Here is a 21,014-nt window from a genome sequence, read left to right on the forward strand (position 1 = left end):
AAGATGTATCTATACAATGGAATATTACTCAGCCATAAAAAGGAATGAAATTGGGTCATCTGTAGAGATGTGGATGGACCTAGAGACTGTCATACAGAGTGAAGTAAGCCAGAAAGAGAAAAACAAATATCGTATACTAATGCATATATGTGGAATCTGAAATATTGGTATAGACGATCTTATTTACAAAGCAGAAATAGAGACAGAGACATAGAGAACAAACGTATGGATACCAAGGGGGAAAGGGGGTGTGTGGGATGAATTGGGAGATTAGGATTGACATATACACACTATTGATACTATGTATAAAATAGATAACTAATGAGAACCCACTGTATAGCACAGGGAACTCTACTCAGTGCTCTGTGGTGACCTAAATGGGAAGGAAATCCAAAAAAGAGGGGATATATGTATACGTGTAGCTGATTCACTTTGCTGTACAGCAGAAATTAACACAACATTGTAAAGCAACTATACTCCAATAAAAATTAAAAAACAAAACAAAACAAAAACAGTAGCAAAGGGGGTATAGGAAAGACTGTCTGATATCTATTTGAGTCCCTTATGGTAGTTAGCATAGGATAGTATTTTAGAGGTTGGTCTGAGAGACAAATGCTCAGGTTCACATCACATCCTGGCTCCATTGCTGACCGGCTGTGGACAAGTTTTCCTTGAGCCTCAATGTCCTCATCTGTAAAATGGGGATGATAAGTGTACCACTTCATAGACTGTGAGAATTTAAAGAGAAAAATGCATGCAAAACACTGGCTTTCATGCCTGGCACATAGCAAATGCTCAATAAATGTCAACTAGAATGATTAGTTTATTACTGTGGGCACGCCTATGGATGCTTAAAAGAAATTGGTGAATGTACAGATCTGTTGCAGGTCCGGGTGAGGACACTCGTAATTGTTGGTCTCTGTCTCTTCAGGTAGGGACGAAAGGCTTACCGGTGACCCTCTGTCCCCCTCGTCCCTCTGGAGAGCAGTGAAGTGGCAGTAGAGGAATCCACCATGCCTTCTGCGCTGGGCAGTTATTACCGTGGCCAAAGCCACTCCGGAGCGTCTAACTGCACGTGTCACTCTGCGGAGCACTGCACAAGGAGACCGGTCTAGAGATAAAATGCTTGTCCCTTTGGGAGATCGGAACATCAAGGGCATTTTGGTGGACGTGTGAATTAGCACGCAGCGGCAGAAGAAAAAAAAGGTTAACATAGAAAGCCTTTAAAATAAAAAGAGACTTGAGACACAGCCCTTTAACTGTACAGACGAGAGGCCACGGTTCACAGAAATAAAATGACCTGCTCACAGCCCTTCGGTTTGTGTGGAGCTGCAACTAGGATCGAAGTCTCCAGACCCCACTGCTCCTTCCACTTAAGTCGCTGGGCTGCACACCTGCAGGGGGCGCCTCTCTTCTTCACGCACGGCACAAGGTGAGCGACGCCTCTGAGGCTTGTGCAAAATGGCAGCGCTGCTTCCAATTCACCTGTGCACCCAGTAAGTACTTTTGTTCTACGCAGTTCAAGCATATGTACATTAAAATTATTATGGGGAAAAAAATTACTATGGGGGTTACAAGAAGTATAATAATTACTGTGGAAATCTGGAAGAAATACTTCAAAAATGTGTGCGTTGAGGCATCATGATGGTATGCGTGTGTCAGAATCAGCTAAGAAAGGTGCTGTGAACAGGCTAAGTTGTCCAGAATTTTTGTTTGCATCACATAACTTGCTTCCCATAAGAGAAAACCACAAATTAGATCATCAGTTTTCAGGACCTTAGAGTTAGCAGATCTCTCAAAAAGTCATCACATCCATTAGGTTATTTCTGTCAGAGTTATATTCTTACCCACCATCAAGGAGATGCATGCCTGCAACTCTCTGAGGACATTTTGCAACCACACACAAAGTTTATACTCGGAAAGTCCTTCAGTGTGTCTAACCTAAGTCTGTCTTGCTGCAATTTAAATAAACCACAAGCACTTACATTCTTTATCTTAGTGAAAGTGGATTGACTGAGGCATGTAGAATAAACTCACCCCTTGTTCCCTTTTGGAGAATCTTCTCCGTATTCGGACTGCAGTTCTTCTCAAATCTCAGAAGCCCCATCTCTTTTCATGGTATCATACACACATGGGTGACTTCAGGAAATAAACTTAGTGAATGAAATATAGGAGTAATACAGATATTCTGAAACCGGAGTGACAGGAGAAGAAAATAGAAAGTTATTTTATTTTCAAAGCAACAAAGTAGGAGGTTGATTGGAAAAGGTGAAAGATGAGAGAGAGGGAAAAAAATTTGTCATTGAATGATATTTTCATCGGAGAGGAAAATAAGTACCAACAAATGAAATCTGACTCATCTTTGCAAGTTTCACCACGCATGGAAATGTCCCTTTAAAATTTCCCGTAAGCGGTTGCTGGCTGCGGGATTTTTCCAGTGTAAAGGGAATCTGAGTTCAGGAGGCCAGGGAATGCCAGAAGAAAAGGGATTTTTTGATGTTGGGGTTCTGAGACTGTCAGTTTAAAAAATGAAAGTAATATAGAAGGGGCAAAGTGGCATTTATCATGCCATCTCTCCAGGCTCCTGTCTCTTTAATCAGCTAGCCTGATTTGCCCAGTAAATGATTCCTGAGAGTGTGTGTGTGTGTGTGTGTGTGTGTGTGTGCGCGCGCGCCCGCGCGCGTGTGTTGTAGCTCTGTCAATCCTTGGATTAGAACCAATGATTGCAGCTTGTAGGAGGGCTGTCCAGGGCCAGATTGTACGAGGTGTCTCAGTGCCAGAGTATGAGGAGAGATAATTACTGAGAAGTCACACTCTCTCCCATCCTTGGCTTTCTTGTGGTGTCCTTCAGCAAAACAGTGGATTTAAATTTCCTTCCACCAGCTCGAGGGCAACGCAATCTGTCAGGAAAGAAAGAAAGAAAGAAAAAACCCGAACCTGACAAAAAAGAAGAAAAAGAAGAAAAAAAAATCATGAAAACCATCCAGGCAAAAATGCACAATTCTATCTCTTGGGCAATCTTCACAGCGCTGGCTGCTCTGTTTCTCTTTCAAGGTAAGAGCTTGCTATTGATTTGCCTACAGTCGACCCAGGAATTGGACAGTGTGCTGTTGATGATCCGCAGACTCTCTGAGTCGGCTCTGCTGTGCGGTTGGTTTGCAGGTGGGGGAGAGAGCGTCCGAGCAGCATATGGCTGGGACTTCATCCTCCCTCCCGGGCTGTGAGGATATTGATTTGATGCTGGCTGCTGCCGGAACGGTGGGTGGGTGTGTGGCGCGGGGGGGAATGTACGTGCAGAAGTAAAATGTGTCTGGGGCTCCCGTGCGGTACGTGGCTGTGTGCTGGTCCCCTGGACCTCCGTACATTCTTGCACACACACGATAGATGGAGACACATGGAATCGCGGATTCGGAGGGCGACGGGGCTGCTGACGCGTTGCTTATGGTACTGGGAAGAAATTACGAGAGGAAACTTTAAATATCTATCGGCCAGTAAACTTGCAAAGCTTCTGCAAGGAGCAAACAGAAAATGCAGGCTAGGCATAATCAGGTACCTGTGCATCGTGGTCAGAGAGCCAGCTAGAAGGGCTGGATCAGTCTGCAGCAGTGGTGGGCAGCCGAGGTAGTTTCCCATGTGTTTTGGGGTGTGTTTGTGGAGGGGGGCAGCGGGGCGTGGTAACAAGCAGATGAGAGGCTGTAGGAGCCAGCAGGGCTCTGAAATTCCGGAAAGCTCTCCTAAGTTGAAGGGAGAGGGGCATGAAGTGTCGAATGCTAATGTTTGGTTTCTTTCTCTTCTGGGAAGCTGAGACGGAGCCGAGGGGCTGCAGTTGGGGCCAGGCTTGCTGGGGGTGAGCGCGCGCTGTGACGTCGCCCTGCGGTGCTGGGGTGGCTTGGGATCCGCTTCAACCTTGAGTCCACTCGCTGCGCCGGTGGCCCCGCGCTCTGTCCCGGCTTCCAGGTCCCAGCAGCCGCGTTCCCTGCCCACCTTCTTGCTCCCACCCACCCTGTCCTTTGAGGGTCTGGCTTGCCTCGTTCTTTTTTGAAGATCCCTGCACTCCCAGGGACTGAGACGGGCAGAGAAACTTTCCCCGGGTGGTCCAACACCGTCTCCCAGAGGACCCCGCGTGGCAGCTCAGCCCTGGCCGCTGGGTCCCCAGAGGAAAGTTCACTCCCAGGGGGTGGAGAAGGCTGAGGAGTCCCACGCACCCGATTCCCTTCCCCACTGCAGCACGGGGCTTTCACGGTCCGGACTGGTGCCCACCTCGGGTCCTGCTGACCTCCCTCTGAGGGTGGGCTTTGGGGACTGTCCCCTTGCCATAGTTGCAGGGCTGACCACGCAAGGGAAGAATCAAATGCGTGTGTACCTTCGGCTGGGGCTCGAGGGGGAGGAAGGGGGCCCCGGAGGGATCTGAGTTGGATGCAAGCAAGTCCACTGTGCGGGATCTCCTTGCCTCGCCTGCTGCACCCAGCCTCGGGGGCGCCGGCCTCGGGGTGTCTCTCCTCCCTCACGGGGTGGTGGGTGTGAGAGTGAAGGAGGCCACGTGGCGGCAGCCCTGATTGACTCCTCTTACGTAACAAGGAGCTGTGGCAGCATGTGTGTGTGTGTGTGTGCGTGCGTGTGCGCGCGAGCGCTTGCGCGCGCGCGTGCAAACCCCTGCTTGTACTGGGTGAACGGGGGCTCGCCCAGTGAGGTCAGAGCCCCAACTCTGGCAGCGGGGAAACTGAGTCCAGAGACAGGTAGCCTCAGGGAAACAGCTTCTATCATGCTAACCACAGAAATGGAAACTAACTAGGCAAGGGGTGGAGTGAGGGGTCAGAGGAAGGGACAGGGAAGGTCCCAAGACCTCCAGAATTTCCATCTGTCCTGAGGTCTGTGTCTCTTCCATCTGTAACTTCAAACCCGAGACAATGGCCAAAATTCCACCATCCACAGCCCCACTGGCTGCATGCCAGGAGCCCCAGGGCCATACCGAATTTACATATAAATTAGCATACATGATTTTTTTTTAATCAGAAATAAATGCAGGGAAGCATAATATTTGCTCATACTTTGAATCATTCCTGAATAGCTGGGAAGGAAGTGGTGATGCAGAATTCTCCAGGGGGAATTCTGATTTTGCGTTCTTGTTGCCGTCTTGGGGTGGGGATGGAGGTGACTTGGTTACCCCAGCTCTCCTCACATTCTACCAAATCCTGCTTTTCCTAAGACGAATAACGGCCTTATTTGTACTACCCACCTCTAGCCAGTTCTGAATAGCCTTCAAAGTGTCCCAAAAGAACCGGGCTGCCCAATTTTAAGGCAAAGGGACCCCCGAGACCCCTGAGCCACATGCCGGTTGGACCAGCCAACATGATGTGTGTTTTCTCTCCAAGGGGGTGGGAGCTGGAGTCGGCCAGCTACCTCTTATCAAACTCACAGAATTACTGAGGCAGCCACGTCTTGCCTGCAGTAATCCACCCCTATCGCATTGACCCAGTGGGACTAGTTAGAATGCAGTACACATTCTAAGGCAATTTTTTCTTCTCCTCTGTTTTTGTTTTAAGCTGGCTCTTCCTAAAGCCGTTACTTCCCGGGTTTCCTGCCTTCTTGAAAAGGTGTCCAGGGCTAGGGGCAGGTGACGGACCCCTCCCTGACCTGCTCCTCACCTCTACCCCACCAGCAACCACGATCCAGCTTAGATGGGGAGGGAGTCAGCACTGATCAGGGATGGGTGGGCGGAGGGTGATTAGCGCGCTGGGCTCTGGCCCTAAGAAGATCTGAGGCTGATTAACAAGAGCTCCTCCTAGTTCCTGGGAACCAGAGTGAGGACGGAGGACCGGGATTAGGCGCTGTCCTTTTCAGCACACCGCCCACCTTCTGCCACTGAGAGGCTCTGAAAGGAATGGCTGGTGGTGCTGCAGCTTCTCTCCTTCTAGTAACCCGACCATTTCTCCTTCGAAGGATTAATGCTCCTTTCAACGCTTTCCGAGGAGCTTGGCTAGATTCCTACCTTACCTTTCTCATTTTCTCTCACCTTCTCACATCCCACCTCAACACACCTGCCCACTTATACACAGGCAGGGCAGCAGGGAAGGGAGAGGAGATGGGGCTAGGCTCACACTCTCGTTCTCTGGGCACCAGCAACATGGACACCGTTCAGCTGGGCGGATTGGCCAAGTTCCTGCCACTCACAGTAAACACTTGGGTGCCAGCCACAGCCTGAGCTGGGCAGTGCTTCTGAGATGTGAGGGGGGCAGATGAGACCATAACAACGTTTACTGGCAAAGGGAAAAATCGGTTCGGGGTGATGGGATCCTGGGCCTGATGTAAGTAGTGTGGGCACTTGGAAGCATGGCCGAAAGAAAAAAAAAATTCAGGGGCGACTGCAGAGGAGCTTCACAGTGTGGACCCCGGCTGCCAGGCTTGGAGCTGCCAACTGGGGGCGAGCCACGGGTGAGCCGTGGGTGGCACACCAAATGCAGCTCACCTCCATCCTTCACACACGGTGACGGTCCTCGGAGCATGTGACCGAGGTGGCCGGAGGGTCCCAGCCGGGGCCATTCTTGGGTCGCAGCTTTAGTTGCCAGGCACACAGCCTTGTCCTGGCGCTGCTTCTTGCCTTTATCAGTTTTAAAGCCAAATATGAGCCCTGGAACCCCTTCTCATCCTGTGACATCTGCCCCTGACTTCCGTGGTTTCCCAGTGGCCTCTCCTGTGGTGCTGAGATGAAGGGTGCTGAGCTGTGTCCCTGAAGGGCCTCTGCTAGTGCTCTGCTCGTGTGCTCTGCCAGGTGCTGTGTCCTAGCGGCTCCCCGGCTCTCTGCCCCTGCACCCATGCAGCCTGGCAGCCATGAGGAGCCGTGACCCAGGCTGGGGCCGGCTATGCGTCATGGATGGGCCGCACCAGCGCTGGCTTTGGCCACACTTTATCCCTTGGGACGAGGTGAGCTATCTCAACATCCTAAGCAGTGGTGACATTTCTGAGTCAATGTGGGACACGTGATTCTGGGACATCCAGGAACATGCTGGAAGGATTTGAGAAGCTCTTGCCCTCTGCTCCTGGTGGAACCACTTTGGAGAGGACCGTTGTGTCTAGGATTTGTCTCTGTTCCAGAATTTTGGGGTTTGGAGCTCATGACCTGCTCTTGCCCCCCAACTAGAATGATAAAGATGCAAAATACTCCCACTTTGCTTTAGAGGTAACCTCAGCAGAGGTCCTACAGACCCTTCAAATACCCTAATGAGTGTGCTTGCCAGATTTCCAGCCAGTTCTGGTGGCCTGAGTACAGCTGGTACAGCTGGTACAGGTACATCCAAAGTCAAAGTCCCCCACGCTTTCTGTAGGTGGAAATACTTCCCTCCGCGCGCCCGTCTCCCCACCTGCCTGCCAGGATGCGGAGCAACTCCCCTGGGTGTTGTAAGGACTCATTAAGGCTTGTAACGCGGCAAACATGCGGTGCTAGGTGGAGCTCCATGCTGAGCCTGCTGGTATTTACGCAGCTCCTTCTCTTTCTGCTCTACTGGCTTGTTGCATGTTTACTTTATGTCTGTAGTCATTTGAAATCCAATAAAACTAATTAAACATAAAAAGTGAAAACACTCAAGAATAAGGTAATCGATGGTGTACAGGTCGGATGGGGTTGGGTACCACATCTTCCCAGGTGTCTCCTCCCACCTGGTGTCAGAGGCCTCCTGCCCTTAGAGGATGTGCTGGTGAAGACAGGAAGGGATTTAGAAGAAACGTGCGGCGGGGACCATACCTCCCATCGTTTTGTAGGAGGAGACTGTTCAGGGAGGGGCAAGGGGGTGGGGCCAATGGCAGGGGGAGGGGCCCTGGGGAGGAGGAGGGTGGAGCCAAGAGTTTCAGAGGGAAAAAACACAGCTCTAAGCTGTACTGGCAGGGAGTGGGAAGAAGAGGACTCCATCCTCTGCCTTGACTGATTTCGTCCAGTAACCTCTGGAATTTGTATTTTATTTTATGTATTTATGTATTTGCTTCTGCAACCTTCTGGACTGGGCCCGCTCTCGCTGTGGCAGCTTAAACTTACAAGAGCTTCAGCGAAGAGATGTGTGTGTTCCTCCGCCATCCCTCTGCTTCTCCCTCTCCCTGCTTCTCCCTCTCTTCCTCTGCCCTTTCCTCCCTCCCTCTTTCTGCCCTCTCTCCACCTCTTCTCTGCCCTCCCTATTCTCCTTCTCTCTCTCCCCTTTTCTTTCTCCCTTTCATTTTCCCTTCTCCTCCGTGGGAAACATAACTGATCAGCTGACAGATCTGGGTCAAGCTGGCAGGGGTTGCTCCGCCTTGCACAGGCTTGCCTAGGAGAGGAGGGGAGTCTGTCCTCCCAGGTCACAAGGAGCCCAGATGACACGGTGCAATGATAGTGAGGGGACCAAAGAACCAGTGGCGAGTTCATGCCCCATAAGTGTGGCTGGGACCCCCCTGACGGCAGCGTCCTCAGCTGTTGCGTGTCCCCGACACCCCAGTGTTCCACGTCCCTTTTCCCTTTGCCTCTTTCCTGCTTCTGTTTAGTTTCTGCACCCTGCCTGTTCCCGTGTCCTCGTTCTTCTTTCTGCTTGCCTCCCTACCTTTTCTCCTCTTTCCAAAACCAAGACAGGAGATCTCAGAATCTCCCCCCCTTAAGTCATATTAGAGAAATGGCCTTTTGTTTACTTGCAAGAAGAAAAACAGAAACTCTGCCAGAAGAGCTCTGTAAGTCATTTGCAAACCGCAAAACAAACCAACAACGATTCACATTTTCATTGCTGAGAAAAAAGTATTTCAAGAGAGACTGTCAAGCTGAGAAACCAAATATTGGAAAACATGTTCCTCAGCTCTGTTACTAAGGACATCTTAGGTTACTAAATTTGATTTCTTTCTTTTGTTTTTTGTTTTTGGCTTCTCGAAGAGTGTTGTCCTTTACAGTAATAAAAGAATGTTCAAAAGATGGGCTGGTTTTGGCTTCAATTGCTCATTCAAATTCACTCTCCAGAGGTGCCTCCTCTGCTTCTCCTTGGTGGTGGTGTCACCAAAGTCTAATCCAACACAGACTAGATCTAGTTGTTTACTTGTCCGTTGGTTCAGTCACCTGGCAAGTGTTTATTGAGTTCCTGTTATGTTCCCTGCATTGTCGTAGGTGCTGGGAATATATCAGTGATCAAAGCAACTAGAGACAGAGTATGGGGACTTCCCTGGCGGTCCAGTGGTTAAGACTCCATCTTCCAATACAGGGGGTGAGAGTTGGATCCCTGGTTGGGGAGCTAACATTCTACAGGCCTCGTGGCTGAAAAACCAAAACATGAAACAGAAGCAATATGGTAACAAATTCAATAAAAGACTTTAATAATGGTCCGCATCAAAAAAAAAATCTTAAAAAAAAAAGAGTGCAGTCTCCCAGATTTGATTTGTTTTTTCTGTTGTTGTTTTTTGCGGTACGCGGGCCTCTCACTGCTGTGGCCTCTCCCGTTGCGGAGCACAGGCTCCGGACGCGCAGGCGCAGCGGCCACGGCTCACGGGCCCAGCCGCTCCGCGGCACGTGGGATCCTCCCCGACCGGGGCACGAACCCGAGTCCCCCACGTCGGCAGGCGGACTCTCAACCACTGCACCACCAGGGAAGCCCTGATTTGCCATTCTTTATAATCACATTGGGAAGAACCAACAGGGCCAGAAGCAAGGGGGGCGTGTTGCGTGTCACGGCCTCCTGCACAGTTGCTTGTGCAAATTATGATGGGTGGGGAGAACGCAGCAACCCTGGATGCTTGTGTTTAGATGGGGAGCGCTGGGGGAGGAAGCTCCGCCTGGCTCTGGGTCCATCATGCAACAGCTGCTGCCTCTGCTACGCCACCTTGACTCCTGCCGCAAGGGGCTCAGGGGTGTGTGATGCTCTCTCAGTTAGCACAAGGATGGTGAAACCTGGCGTGAGGTGGTTGGCTTTGTGACTGTTGGCTCTTGTCATTCGAGTTATTGGTTGATTCTTGGCGCCGCTGCCATCCTGTGCAGCGGCCTGTCCACCACGTTTGTGCCCTGCCTTCTGCATAGAACTAGACGGTCAAAGGGGGCAAGGGGGGCCACTTACACAGGGCCGGGCAGGGTTTGCTGAGGCAGCTGGTTGGGGTGCGGCAAATGCAGTTCAGGGGACTCTGAGGGATTCAATTTTCAAGGTAGACTTAAGATGACCTCCCTTCTGAGAACCTATTTTTTTTTTTGCTACCCACTCATCACACCCTAATTTAGGCTTCCTGGAATAATAGACATGCGTCGTCATCTATTTGTTCTCCTCTGATACTCCAACAGTGGTTGGGACACAAGTCTTCTTTCAGTTGTCAACTAGTGCGTTCAGCCTTATGTACCCAAAGGGGATCGAGCTCTTCTTCCGCTCCCATTGTGTGCTGTGGCTGCCCCCCGGATGCTTTAGGAACATTGCCTTCCCCACTGCTTCCATCTGCATTTCCACAGTGGTGGTGATTCTTCTTAGCTTTTTCCCTGGAGAACAGGTAGGTACCTTTCTCAGGGATCCGTGATTCTTCTAAGTCAAGCAACCTGGAGCAATTCTACCTCTTCTGAGCCTGTCTCAGATGGTAGAAGGTCCTCGGTGGGTAGGTGCGACGTGTCTTTATTTGCAATATTCCCATTTTGTAAGCCAGTGGTCTTCAAACGTGTTCTGCCATAGAATCACCTGAGGAGCTTTCTAAAAGTGTCAATGTCTGGACCCCATCCCAGAACAATTACATCACAGTCTCTTTGTGAGCTGTCTGGATATTTTTCAGAGCTCTCTAAGGGGTTCCAATCTGTGGCCAGGTTTGAAAACCATACCTCTCAAGTCATCTGAAAATGTTCTCCAACCTGGAATAAGACACATCCACTCCCTGAGCCTCAGTTGCTTGATCTCTAAAATAAAGCAGTTGGACTAAAAGATATTTCGAGTTTCATTTCAAGTCTCCCATTTTGCAATTCCTCAAATCATCTTTCTGAGTCTAGTCCTTGAAAGGTAGTGGTGCTAGAGGAAAATATGCAGAAGCAGTCTCTGTTTGTAGGAAGCTAAGAATACGAACACAGTCACAGACGGACGACCGAAGTCGGAACGTGTGAGCGGTGTGTGTGCACACAAACACTACACACTGTGTCGTACATACCGCGTCCCATGTCTATACACACAGGCGCTTCTTCGTCGAGAAGGCGTCCTTCAGGTGGGACGGAAGGATGAACTAGGCACGGCATTTCAGGCAGGGGGGCTCAGGAGCGATGCCGATCAACCCTATAGGAGAAATTCAGGAGCCTTGGAGTACGTGAACATGGGTCAAGAACGAATGCGTTAGAGGTGGATTTAGAGCGAGCTAAGTGGCGGTGAGCCTTGGCAGAAACTCCATTCATAAGCGTGAAGCTTTGCATCTCTCTCTCTCCTGGCCTCCACTCCCGCTCGTTCCCCAGGAACTGGCTACGCACCCTGATGCTTCCACTGCTCTCCTTCTCACAGGCAACAGGGGCTCCGTGCTCAGAACCCCAGTGGCAGTTTGGCAGCTACTCCCTCCCGTCCAAGCCAGGTCAGATCCTGCAGTGCAGGCAGCAGTGAAAGCCTGCCTGTTTGCACGGAGTCAGCAGGTGTGGGAGGCGCCGGGGGAAGCGGCGCTGTCATGCAAATTTGCACCAAGTGCGGTCACTGGGTGACTCACAAAGTGTTCACGCTCTGTGTCAGGCAAGCCAGAGTCGCAGCCAGCCGAGCCCAGAGGAACATTCACGATGGCTTAGTTCAATCCCTCTCTTGGAGCTCTAATACCCCCCAAAGTGCAGCTGCAGTGGTCCCCTAACTTCTGTCTCCAGTATGGGGGGAACTTGAGTCTCTCCAGAGAGCTATTGCATCTGACCGTTCAGGAAGACAGGGAGACAAAGCAGAAGGAGAATCTGTCTTCTGATCGATTCCAGCCATTTGCTCGAGGTCTGGAGAGAACACGCAACATAGTGGCTGGGTGGCCTGGGTCCAAACCTTGGCTCTGACACTTCCTCGTCTGAAACCTTTGGCGATTTAATCAACTTCTGTGGGTGATTCAGTTTCCTCTTGTATAAAAATGGAGCTACTTCTGAGTCTTACCTTTAAGGCTGGTGTGAGGATTAAATAATTTACTGCAGATAAAGTGCTTGGCACATAGTAAGCTCTCAATAAATATCACCTAAGAGTATTATGATTGCTGCTAATACGACTACCCACAGGACAAGGCTGATTTTTCTTCCACATGACTTTCCTTCAAACATTTGAAAACAGGATTCCCTCCCCTTCTCCCTTAGTTAAATACTCCAAGCTTTTCTCCTATTTTTCTGTATAATCATTCATAGATAGGGTGCTGATGGCCCTTTTCTAAAGTTATTCTGGCTACTTTATGTTCTTTTGAAGGTAAATCTCCCAGTGTGCTCTGAGTAGCCCAGAATATTACAGGATGCGGCCTCTCCCGATTCCAGATCAGGATGAAATGAAGTCTCAGCTCTTTGGAAAGGCATGACCCAGGGGCGCCGGCCTCTCCCCTCACCCCACTCCCGTTCTGTGGGTTCCTAGGGGTTTTCTGAGGCTTCTGCCTCCTAGTACGCGTGCATCTGCTCTCTCTGCTGAGGGCTGCCCTGTCCACCTGGAAAACGCTTGTTATGACTCGCGACAAAACTCCAGCCTCAGCGTCCCTTTGAAGCCCCTCCTTCTCTCTTTTCTGCCTCCACTGCTCTGGCACTTCCTTCCGGCCTTCGTGTCGGCTGCCATCTGTGTGGCTACCTGCTGACACGTGTGTCTCCCCTCACTGGACCCTGAACTCTTGGAGGCCCGGGACTGCCTTGTGTATCTGCACACTAGGCACAGTACTTGACACACAGGCGACCAGTGCTTACGGAAAAGACAAAAGGGGGGAGAGAGAGAGAGAGATGCCCTTAGGTTTATGAGGAGCCATAGAACCCTGTAGACTCAGGGTGAGCTGTAATTAACCCTTCCTTCTCCTATGCCTGTGTTGTACTGTGCACACGGCAACCTGGCCTCAAAACTTACCCTTTCTGAAGTCTTTTTATTAGATTCAACTCATATCTTCCTCCGAAAGATCTTTTTTGGACCCTGAATATGTAATCCCACACATCAGTAATCCCTCCTGGTTATAACCAGATGTAAACCAGATGTTATAGGCATCCAGGGAGCGGGAGATGAGCTCACTCTTTCTGGCTAAACTCACCCAAGAGCAGGAAATGGGACCTCCAGTGGTCAGCGGGTCAGAAGTGTGGAGGAAGGGATGCTCTCTGAACCACTTTTGCATCAGAGGGAGCGCCAGGGGCCAGGGAAGGGTGCACCTGAGAAAAGAGGAGAGTGACTGGGTGGGTTTGTTTATCTGCAGAAGGCAAAGTGGACGAGTGCTTCTTACCTGCTTCTTCAAACCTACTCTGCCTCTTTCTTCACCATCCATCCCTCCCCACCCCACCCCACCCCGGGGCATTTGACTGTCCTCTAAACAGCCAGAGGACACCTGGCCCAAACATGAAAAGATTGACAACCTTTTTTCTCAATGCAGTTGGTGGTGCACAGACATCTGCAGGTCGAGTAAACCATTTTGCCCAGTCTGAAGGCAAATAAGAATAATTATTCTATATTTCTTCTCCCTTTCCCCGTAAAGCTTCTGAATAGAAGGATCCAGATATCTTATCACCACTTCTTCATTACTTTCTTGCACGGCTGAAGCCTTGTCCAAGGCTGGAATAGTTTAATCATCAAACCCGGAAGCGTTTTCGGACTTCTAGGGCTGCGGGAGGTACCTTGGAATTAGCCCCATCTCCCGCCTGAACAACCGTCCCACCTGAATGATGTTTGCTAATTCCTGCTCGCCAACTCCAGGATTTCCCGTGAGCAGACGCTCGCTGCCAGAGCCGTGGTCCCAGTTCCGGCTGTCTATCCAAATCGCCTGTGGAGATTGTCATCAGCGGAGGCCCAGGTTCAGCTCACAGACATTCTCATTAAATGGATCAAAATGGGGCAAGGTCACCTCTGCTTTGAAACACCTATGACTCTGCAGTGCAGATAGAGTGGAGATCAACCGACACTAGCCTCCCTTTGCATAGTGGATAAACTCTGTGGGAAAACACTGTTCAGTCTAAATTCTATCCTTCCTCTTTATAAACAGGGCTCTAACTTTGTTCAGGGCAGCGATGTGCCTGTTTATAATACGTACCCCTGAGGTTTTCCTTAGAGCTGAGGATGGCCACACCGTGCGGGCCAGGCCAATGGGAAGTGAGCAGAAGTTTCCCGGGTGGGAGTTTGAGGGTTACACTCAGGAAGGCTGTGCTTTGTGAACCTTACCACCCCCCCCTCCCCCAGGCTTTTCTTGACTGAGAGCCTGGCATACTACCCGGGGGTCCAGGCACCAACTTGCGAACGGGAGGACAAAATGGCATCAGGATGGCAAACACACCCAGAATGGCAAACCAGGAAGCTCTTAGGTTGAACGAAATGGACTTGTTGATTTAGTAACTCGAAAATAGCTGAGCATGAAGAATTTCACGTGGCTCAATCTAACAGAAGGACCCCAAGTTCAAGATACCATAGCAGTGATGCCAGCTCTGGAATACCTGTGTCCACACTTACTATTTATGGGAAAAAATTCCCCATATAATTAGGTTTCAGTTACTTGCAGTTGAATACAATCCTGGAGAATCTACATGGAGCAAAAATTTGCCTCTTCCTAACCTATGCCAGTGAGAGCCACTCCAAGTACAAGTAATATTGTGGGATGCAGTTTCTTTCTAAGCTAAGACTATTATGGACCCAAGTGATCTTATCTTGACATTCTTAGTTCCTTCCCGTCTTTATCACGGGCATAACTTCTAGACCACTAATCATCCTGATAACTATCTTCTGAAGTTGCTCCACTTTGATAATGATCCACTAAAAGGCATTACCAGAGAGATTGTTCCTGATGTAGTCTGATAGGCAGGGTGTGGAGTGGGCTATTACCTACCACAGTTTGGACTGTTTTATTATTATATTATAGGACTACTTCATTATATTTTATTATTATATATAGGACTATATTAATTTTATTATTTAATATTATAATTTTATTATTATATATAGGACTACTTTATTATATTTTATTATTATATATAGGACTATATTAATTTTATTATTTAATATTATAATTTTATTATTATATATAGGACTACTTTATTATATTTTATTATTATATATAGGACTATATTAATTTTATTATTTAATATTATAATTTTATTATTATATATAGGACTACTTTATTATATTTTATTATTATATATAGGACTATATTAATTTTATTATTTAATATTATAATTTTATTATTATATATAGGACTACTTTATTATATTTTATTATATATAGGACTATATTAATTTTATTATTTAATATTATAATTTTATTATTATATATAGGACTACTTTATTATATTTTATTATTATATATAGGACTATATTAATTTTATTATTTAATATTATAATTTTATTATTATATATAGGACTACTTTATTATATTTTATTATATATAGGACTATATTAATTTTATTATTTAATATTATAATTTTATTATTATATTATAGGACTACTTTATTATATTTTATTATTATATATAGGACTATATTAATTTATTACTTAATATTATAATTTTATTATTATATATAGGACTACTTTATTATTATATTAATTTCTTTTCCTTTTGAGATATTCCACACGATCGCTTATTGGCGCTGCACTCATTCCCCTGACTAAAATTATTCAAGACCTCTCCCATCCTTGCTTTTAAGTGTATGAAATTTCATTTCACGTGGGTCCATTATTTAAATCCATTGAGACTATTTTTGTATTCTGATAAGCTGTCACCATCAGCTTCGTGTCATCCCCAAGTGATATAGACTTGTCACATCCACATCACCAAGGTGAATGATTTAAAAAAAAAGCAAAATCATAGATTCAAGGGCCTGGCCGAGTTCTTACTTACATTTATATTTCATCCACTCTAGAATGATTTATTCAGACCCTACTGTGTGCTGGCCATAAACAAGGGGTCCTAGTTCTTATACTCAGTGAAGTAAGACAGTGCAATACAACATGCTATGTGCTGGGATAAAAGCAAGTCATGTTTGCTATGGCCGCATCTAGATTTCTGAGGTCAGAGAACTCTTCTAGAAGGAAGAGATGTTAAAGCTGAGACACCAAGGTGAAGAGATTCAACCAGGCAAGAGGAGAGAAAAGTGTTACAATGAAAGGAAATGGCGTAGGCCAAAGCCTAGAGGCAGGGGAGCATGGTAGGAATTCAGGAATCCAGTATCCCATCTGGCTAGATTGGATGTGTTTGGATAGTTTGTGGGGAATAAAGCGGGGGTGGAGGGGCAGGTTGTAGGTAGAAAGACAAGGGGTGTAGGTAGAGAAGTAGTCACAGGTCAGACCTTGAATGGCTTTATGGTTCCTGCCTGTTAAAGAGTGTATTCTGAGGGAAGACAGGGTGTGGAAGGGCTATATGCCCGACAGCAGCATGATTAGCTTTGCAGTTTTAATCAATAAATAACATTATTTGGGTTACTTAAAAATGTTAAAGTGTTCCTCTTGTTGCGGTGGGGGAGTGAACTAAAAGGGGACAAGAGTAGAGGGTATGGCAGCCAATCAGGCATGAGTTAACCAGGTGAGAATATGTGGCAGAGACTTAGAGACACAGGTATCCAAGGGTCCTGGACTTAGAGGGTGTGACCTGGAGATGGGGAACAAAAACAATGGTGTGTGAGAAAGGGAAATGGAAGGGGACTTCTAGCATCCGGATAAATGGGACACAGGCAGGTTTTCGGGGAGTGGTGATGAATGCAATTTGGGTCATGATGGTTTTATTGGCGTACACAGAGTACTGCACTATGAAGTTAGCTGGACGGGTCTGGAACCCTGGAAAGTTATCTGAGCTTGAACGAAGATGGTCTTCACCACAGACACGGTTAATTACCCAGGAAGAGAGTAGAGAGGAGGTGAAGAGAAATGGGGCAGACAACTAGGATTTAAGGGTTGGGAAGGGACAAGATCTTGGGAAAACGATTGACGAGAAGTGGCCAAAACATGGGAGAAAAACCAGGAGAGGATGAGGGCATCGGGGTCAGAGAATGTGTGTTTGGGGAAGGCAGGAGTGTTCGCCTAATCAGACGCTGCTGAGGATCAAGTAAGGCCCGACTTAGGGATGAGAATATCTTCTATCCTCTTGGGAGAACGGTCTTGTGGGCTGGAGCCATAGTGTGGGGATAAAGTCGGGTGAGAATAAAAATGTGGATAATTATTTCAAATTTTTTTAAAGAGAGAGAAAGTAGGGAGACCAAGGGTGGGCTGCAGTTGGAGAGAAGGTTGTTACCTTTGTAAGACGGGGAAGCCGGCTCTGGATGCGTGTGGTGGGGGCTGCTAACGGGGGGCGTGAAGGGAGGCACAGGAGGTGCCTGACTGGGTGAGGGCACTCGGGGAATGCAGGGGGTGGGGTGGGAGCAAATCTTGAGCACAGGCAGAAAAATGGGTCTCAAAGAGAAGGGGACAGAGCAGTATCGTTAGCGTTTACAGTATAGAAGGAGCCACATGTTTGGAAATACTCATTACCATTGGATTCAGCCACAAATGACAACAACACACAGGGAGAGGGGTTTAAAGAAGATAGGAATTTCTCCCTCTGGTTACAAAAACATTCCACTGTGTTCCTGGCTGGAGTTCCTGAGGGACTCCATCCTGTCTGTGGTTTGGATCCGTTGTACATGGTCTAAGTTGGCAGCATCCTTGGGCCAGGCCGTGGGATGAAAGGGAAGCAGCACAAGAAGGGGCAGAATGCACCCGGGGACTGCGTCCCAAAGAAGCCCCCTCCCCGGAAGCCCTCGCAGGACACCCTTCCTCACACGCCCTGGGCCAGAGCTTGGTCACACGGCCACGCTGAGATGCAGGAGAGGGTGGGGAAGGTACCATCCACTTTGGATGACCACATGCCCAGACAAATTCAGGGGCCTACAACCATGGAAGAAGGGGGCTGTGACTATCAAGAGGCAGTTGGCCTGTTGTATGAAAGGCGGGAGGTTAAACTTCCCTTGACGAGGAAGGATGCGAGAGGACCTCAGCCTAAACAAGAAACACGTGGCTAAGGCATCGGCACTCTGTGCTCTCACCCTGGATTTTCCACGTCTCTAGTCATCAGGGAATTGCAAATCAAAACCATAATTTGAGGGCTTCCCTGGTGGCGCAGTGGTTGAGAGTCCGCCTGCCGATGCAGGGGACACGGGTTCGTGCCCCGGTCCGGGAAGATCCCACATGCCGCGGAGCGGCTGGGCCCGTGAGCCGTGGCCGCTGAGCGTGCGCGTCCGGAGCCTGTGCTCCGCAGCGGGAGAGGCCACAACAGTGAGAGGCCCGCGTACCGCAAAAAAAAAAAAAAAAAAAAAAAAAAAAACCATAATTTGATACTACTTTATGCACGTTAGGATGGTTATCAGTTTTTTAAAATGGTGACGATAACAGAGAAGCTGAATTAGGACCCTTGTGCGCTGCTGGTGGGAAGGTAAAGCAGTGCAGCCACTGTGGAAAACAGTTCTTCGTTCCTCAGAAAGTGAAAAATGGAACTGCCATATGATCTAGCAATTCCACTTCTAGGTATAGACCCCCAGACGTTGAAAGCAGAGCCTCAAACAGATATTTGCACCCCAATGGCCATAGCAGCGTTATTCACAATAGCCAAAAAGAGAAGCAACCCAAGTGCCCATCCGTGTAGGAATGGATAAACAAAATGTGGTCTCTACATACAACCAAATAGCATCCAGCCGTAAGGAAACGAGTGAATAAAATCCTGACACAGGCTATAACAAGGAAGGACCTTGAAGCCATTACGCTGAGTGAAATGTCAGACACCAAGGGACAAATATTGTATGATACAACTTCTATGAGGTACTTAGAATAGGCAAATTCATAGAGACAGAAAATAGAAGTTACCAGGAGCCGGGGATGGGGAGTTATTATTTCATGGGTATAGAGTTTCTGTTTGGGATGATGAGAGATTTGGGGAGATAAATTTGCTGGCTGTACAGCACTGTGAGTGTTCCTAGCGCCACTGAATTGTATGCTTAAAAGTGGTTAAAATGGTAAATTTTATGTTATGTGTATTTTACCACAATAAAGAAAAAGGGAAGCCTGCAAAGCAGCTGTCTTCGGCACCGGATGGATGCAGGCAAAGTTTTAAGCTTGGCGACAGGAAGCTGAAGAAGTTTATGTTTGGTAGTTTTTATTTTCTCTGAGTATAATTCGGGGAAGGTCTGTGTCTGCATGCGTGTGTATACAGGTTCTTGCGTGTGCCTATAGCTCTGTCAGCTGGCTTTCCCAGTAAGCAGAAGAGGACTGAACACAGTTGTTTGCATAGGGATGGAGAGCACTGGCCAGCAAAGCCGAGGAATTCCACGTAGTATTAATCACTCCTTTCCTCACAACATTCTTTTTTCTCTGGATTTTAAAATGATCGTTATCATTATTCTTTATTGAAGTGTGGAGGCTGATGTGCAATATTATATGTTCCAGGAGTACAACAGAGTGATTCATAATTTTTAATGGTTATACTCCATTTATAGTTATTAGAAAATATTGGCTATATTCCTCTTTTCCCTGGATCTGTAAGATGCGATATGACCTACCTCCAACTTATTTCCATCTCTTTTCCTGGTTCTTGGCCCACCGTCTAGGAGACGGAGACCTTCTCCCAGACATGGTCATCAGAGCTCATCTCCAACTCAGTTCTCACGTTAATTAACTCTGCAAGGAATTACACAGGTAGAGTTTTACACTGCCAGTTTACAGAACCTATCCATGTAAAATATATTTCTTGATTTCCACATCGACCAGAATATCCTTTTCTCATCCCAGTTCCATCATTAACTCTAACTTTAGAAATTGAGGGGTTTTTCTTTTTCCTGAAGGTTTTATTTTCCTCATCTGTAAATGGGATATTTAAACTTCCTTAGAATGTAGTTTTCACGTTTACTTGAATTATCCTGGGAAACTTGTCCCTCAATTCATACTGGAAAAGTAAAGCCAAGGATCTTAGGAGGTTTCTGAACAGTGTAGGTATTAGTGTCTGTCCCTCCCCATGAGGGCATCTGCACCCCCCTCCCTCCCGCCTCCCCCCTCCCACTCCCACAGTCACTCACAACTCATTTCCATTCTGTCTCTGAACCGGCCCTGCGTCTCCACCGACGGCTCAGGCTGGCATCACTGTCCACGGACTAACACTGTGTCTGAATAGTTCTCCTGCTACCAGTTTGCATCCCAGTTCAGCCCTTCCTCCATCTTCTCCATCATTAGTTATCTTGCTACAAAAACAAATTTTGCCACTTCAGTCATTAGCTAAAAATCTCCACTAGCCCACAGGGCTCTCAAGATAAAGCCAGAGTTCCTTAACTTGGCAGGGTCCTTACCTATCCTTCCCGATCCTGCCCCAGCCTCGGTCCTGCTCTGTCTCCCAGAACCCTCCCCTTACTGCTCTCCAGCCCCACTGACCTGGACACTGACCCCAACGCTGACCCTGGACACTGACCCCAACGCTGACCCTGGACACTGACCCCAACGTTGACCCTGGACACTGACCCAGAAACTGACCATAGATACTGATCACAGACACTGACCCAGAAACTGACCATGGACACTGACAGGACACTGACACCCTTTCACCTCTCGGTGACCTTGCAGAGCTGCTCTCTGCCGGGTCAGCACCAGTGCAACCCGGCACACACTTGTTTCAACGTTGAGAGGGACGGACAGAAGAGGGCCAGGAAGAGAATTTAAAAAGCTGAAAAAGGAGAACAGCAGGGTTTGGGGACCTGCTTTAACCCACTGATTCTATCTGTAGAGGATCCCTCCCAGAGGTTTCCTTGTTAGGAGCCGGCCTTGGAGTCCAGGGCTTCCGTCCAGTCTGATGTGAGCAAAGTCCCTGAATCAGAAAGTCTGGGACTTTCTAAAAGGCAGCTCTCTGCGTCTCAAGAAGCCCTTCTGGCGGGCAAGTCACCCTACATTTCGAGAA

General features: G+C 48.0%; 1 protein-coding gene and 1 non-coding gene across 6 annotated transcripts in view; both read left to right on the forward strand.

The window, feature by feature from the left end:
• The first annotated feature begins 2,661 nt into the window (after positions 1-2,661).
• NTM (neurotrimin) overlaps positions 2,662-21,014 on the forward strand; it is a 921,398-nt gene continuing 903,045 nt past the window's right edge. The window contains exon 1 of one of the 5 annotated variants that reach the window (XM_059067770.2): positions 2,662-3,054. In XM_059067770.2, the coding sequence (XP_058923753.1) occupies positions 2,973-3,054 (82 nt within the window). In that variant the 5' untranslated portion in view covers positions 2,662-2,972. Of the gene's footprint in view, positions 3,055-3,376; positions 3,622-21,014 lie in introns of those variants that run through there. The other 4 variants (XM_059067767.2, XM_067039342.1, XM_067039344.1 and 1 more) reach the window with 4 other exon arrangements.
• On the forward strand, positions 18,016-18,138 carry LOC131760691 (U6atac minor spliceosomal RNA). Its single transcript, XR_009336794.1, has one exon. It is a non-coding gene; the product is annotated as a U6atac minor spliceosomal RNA (small nuclear RNA).

The sequence above is a fragment of the Kogia breviceps genome, chromosome 7 (genome assembly GCF_026419965.1).
Source record: "Kogia breviceps isolate mKogBre1 chromosome 7, mKogBre1 haplotype 1, whole genome shotgun sequence".
Lineage (NCBI taxonomy): Eukaryota > Metazoa > Chordata > Mammalia > Artiodactyla > Physeteridae > Kogia > Kogia breviceps.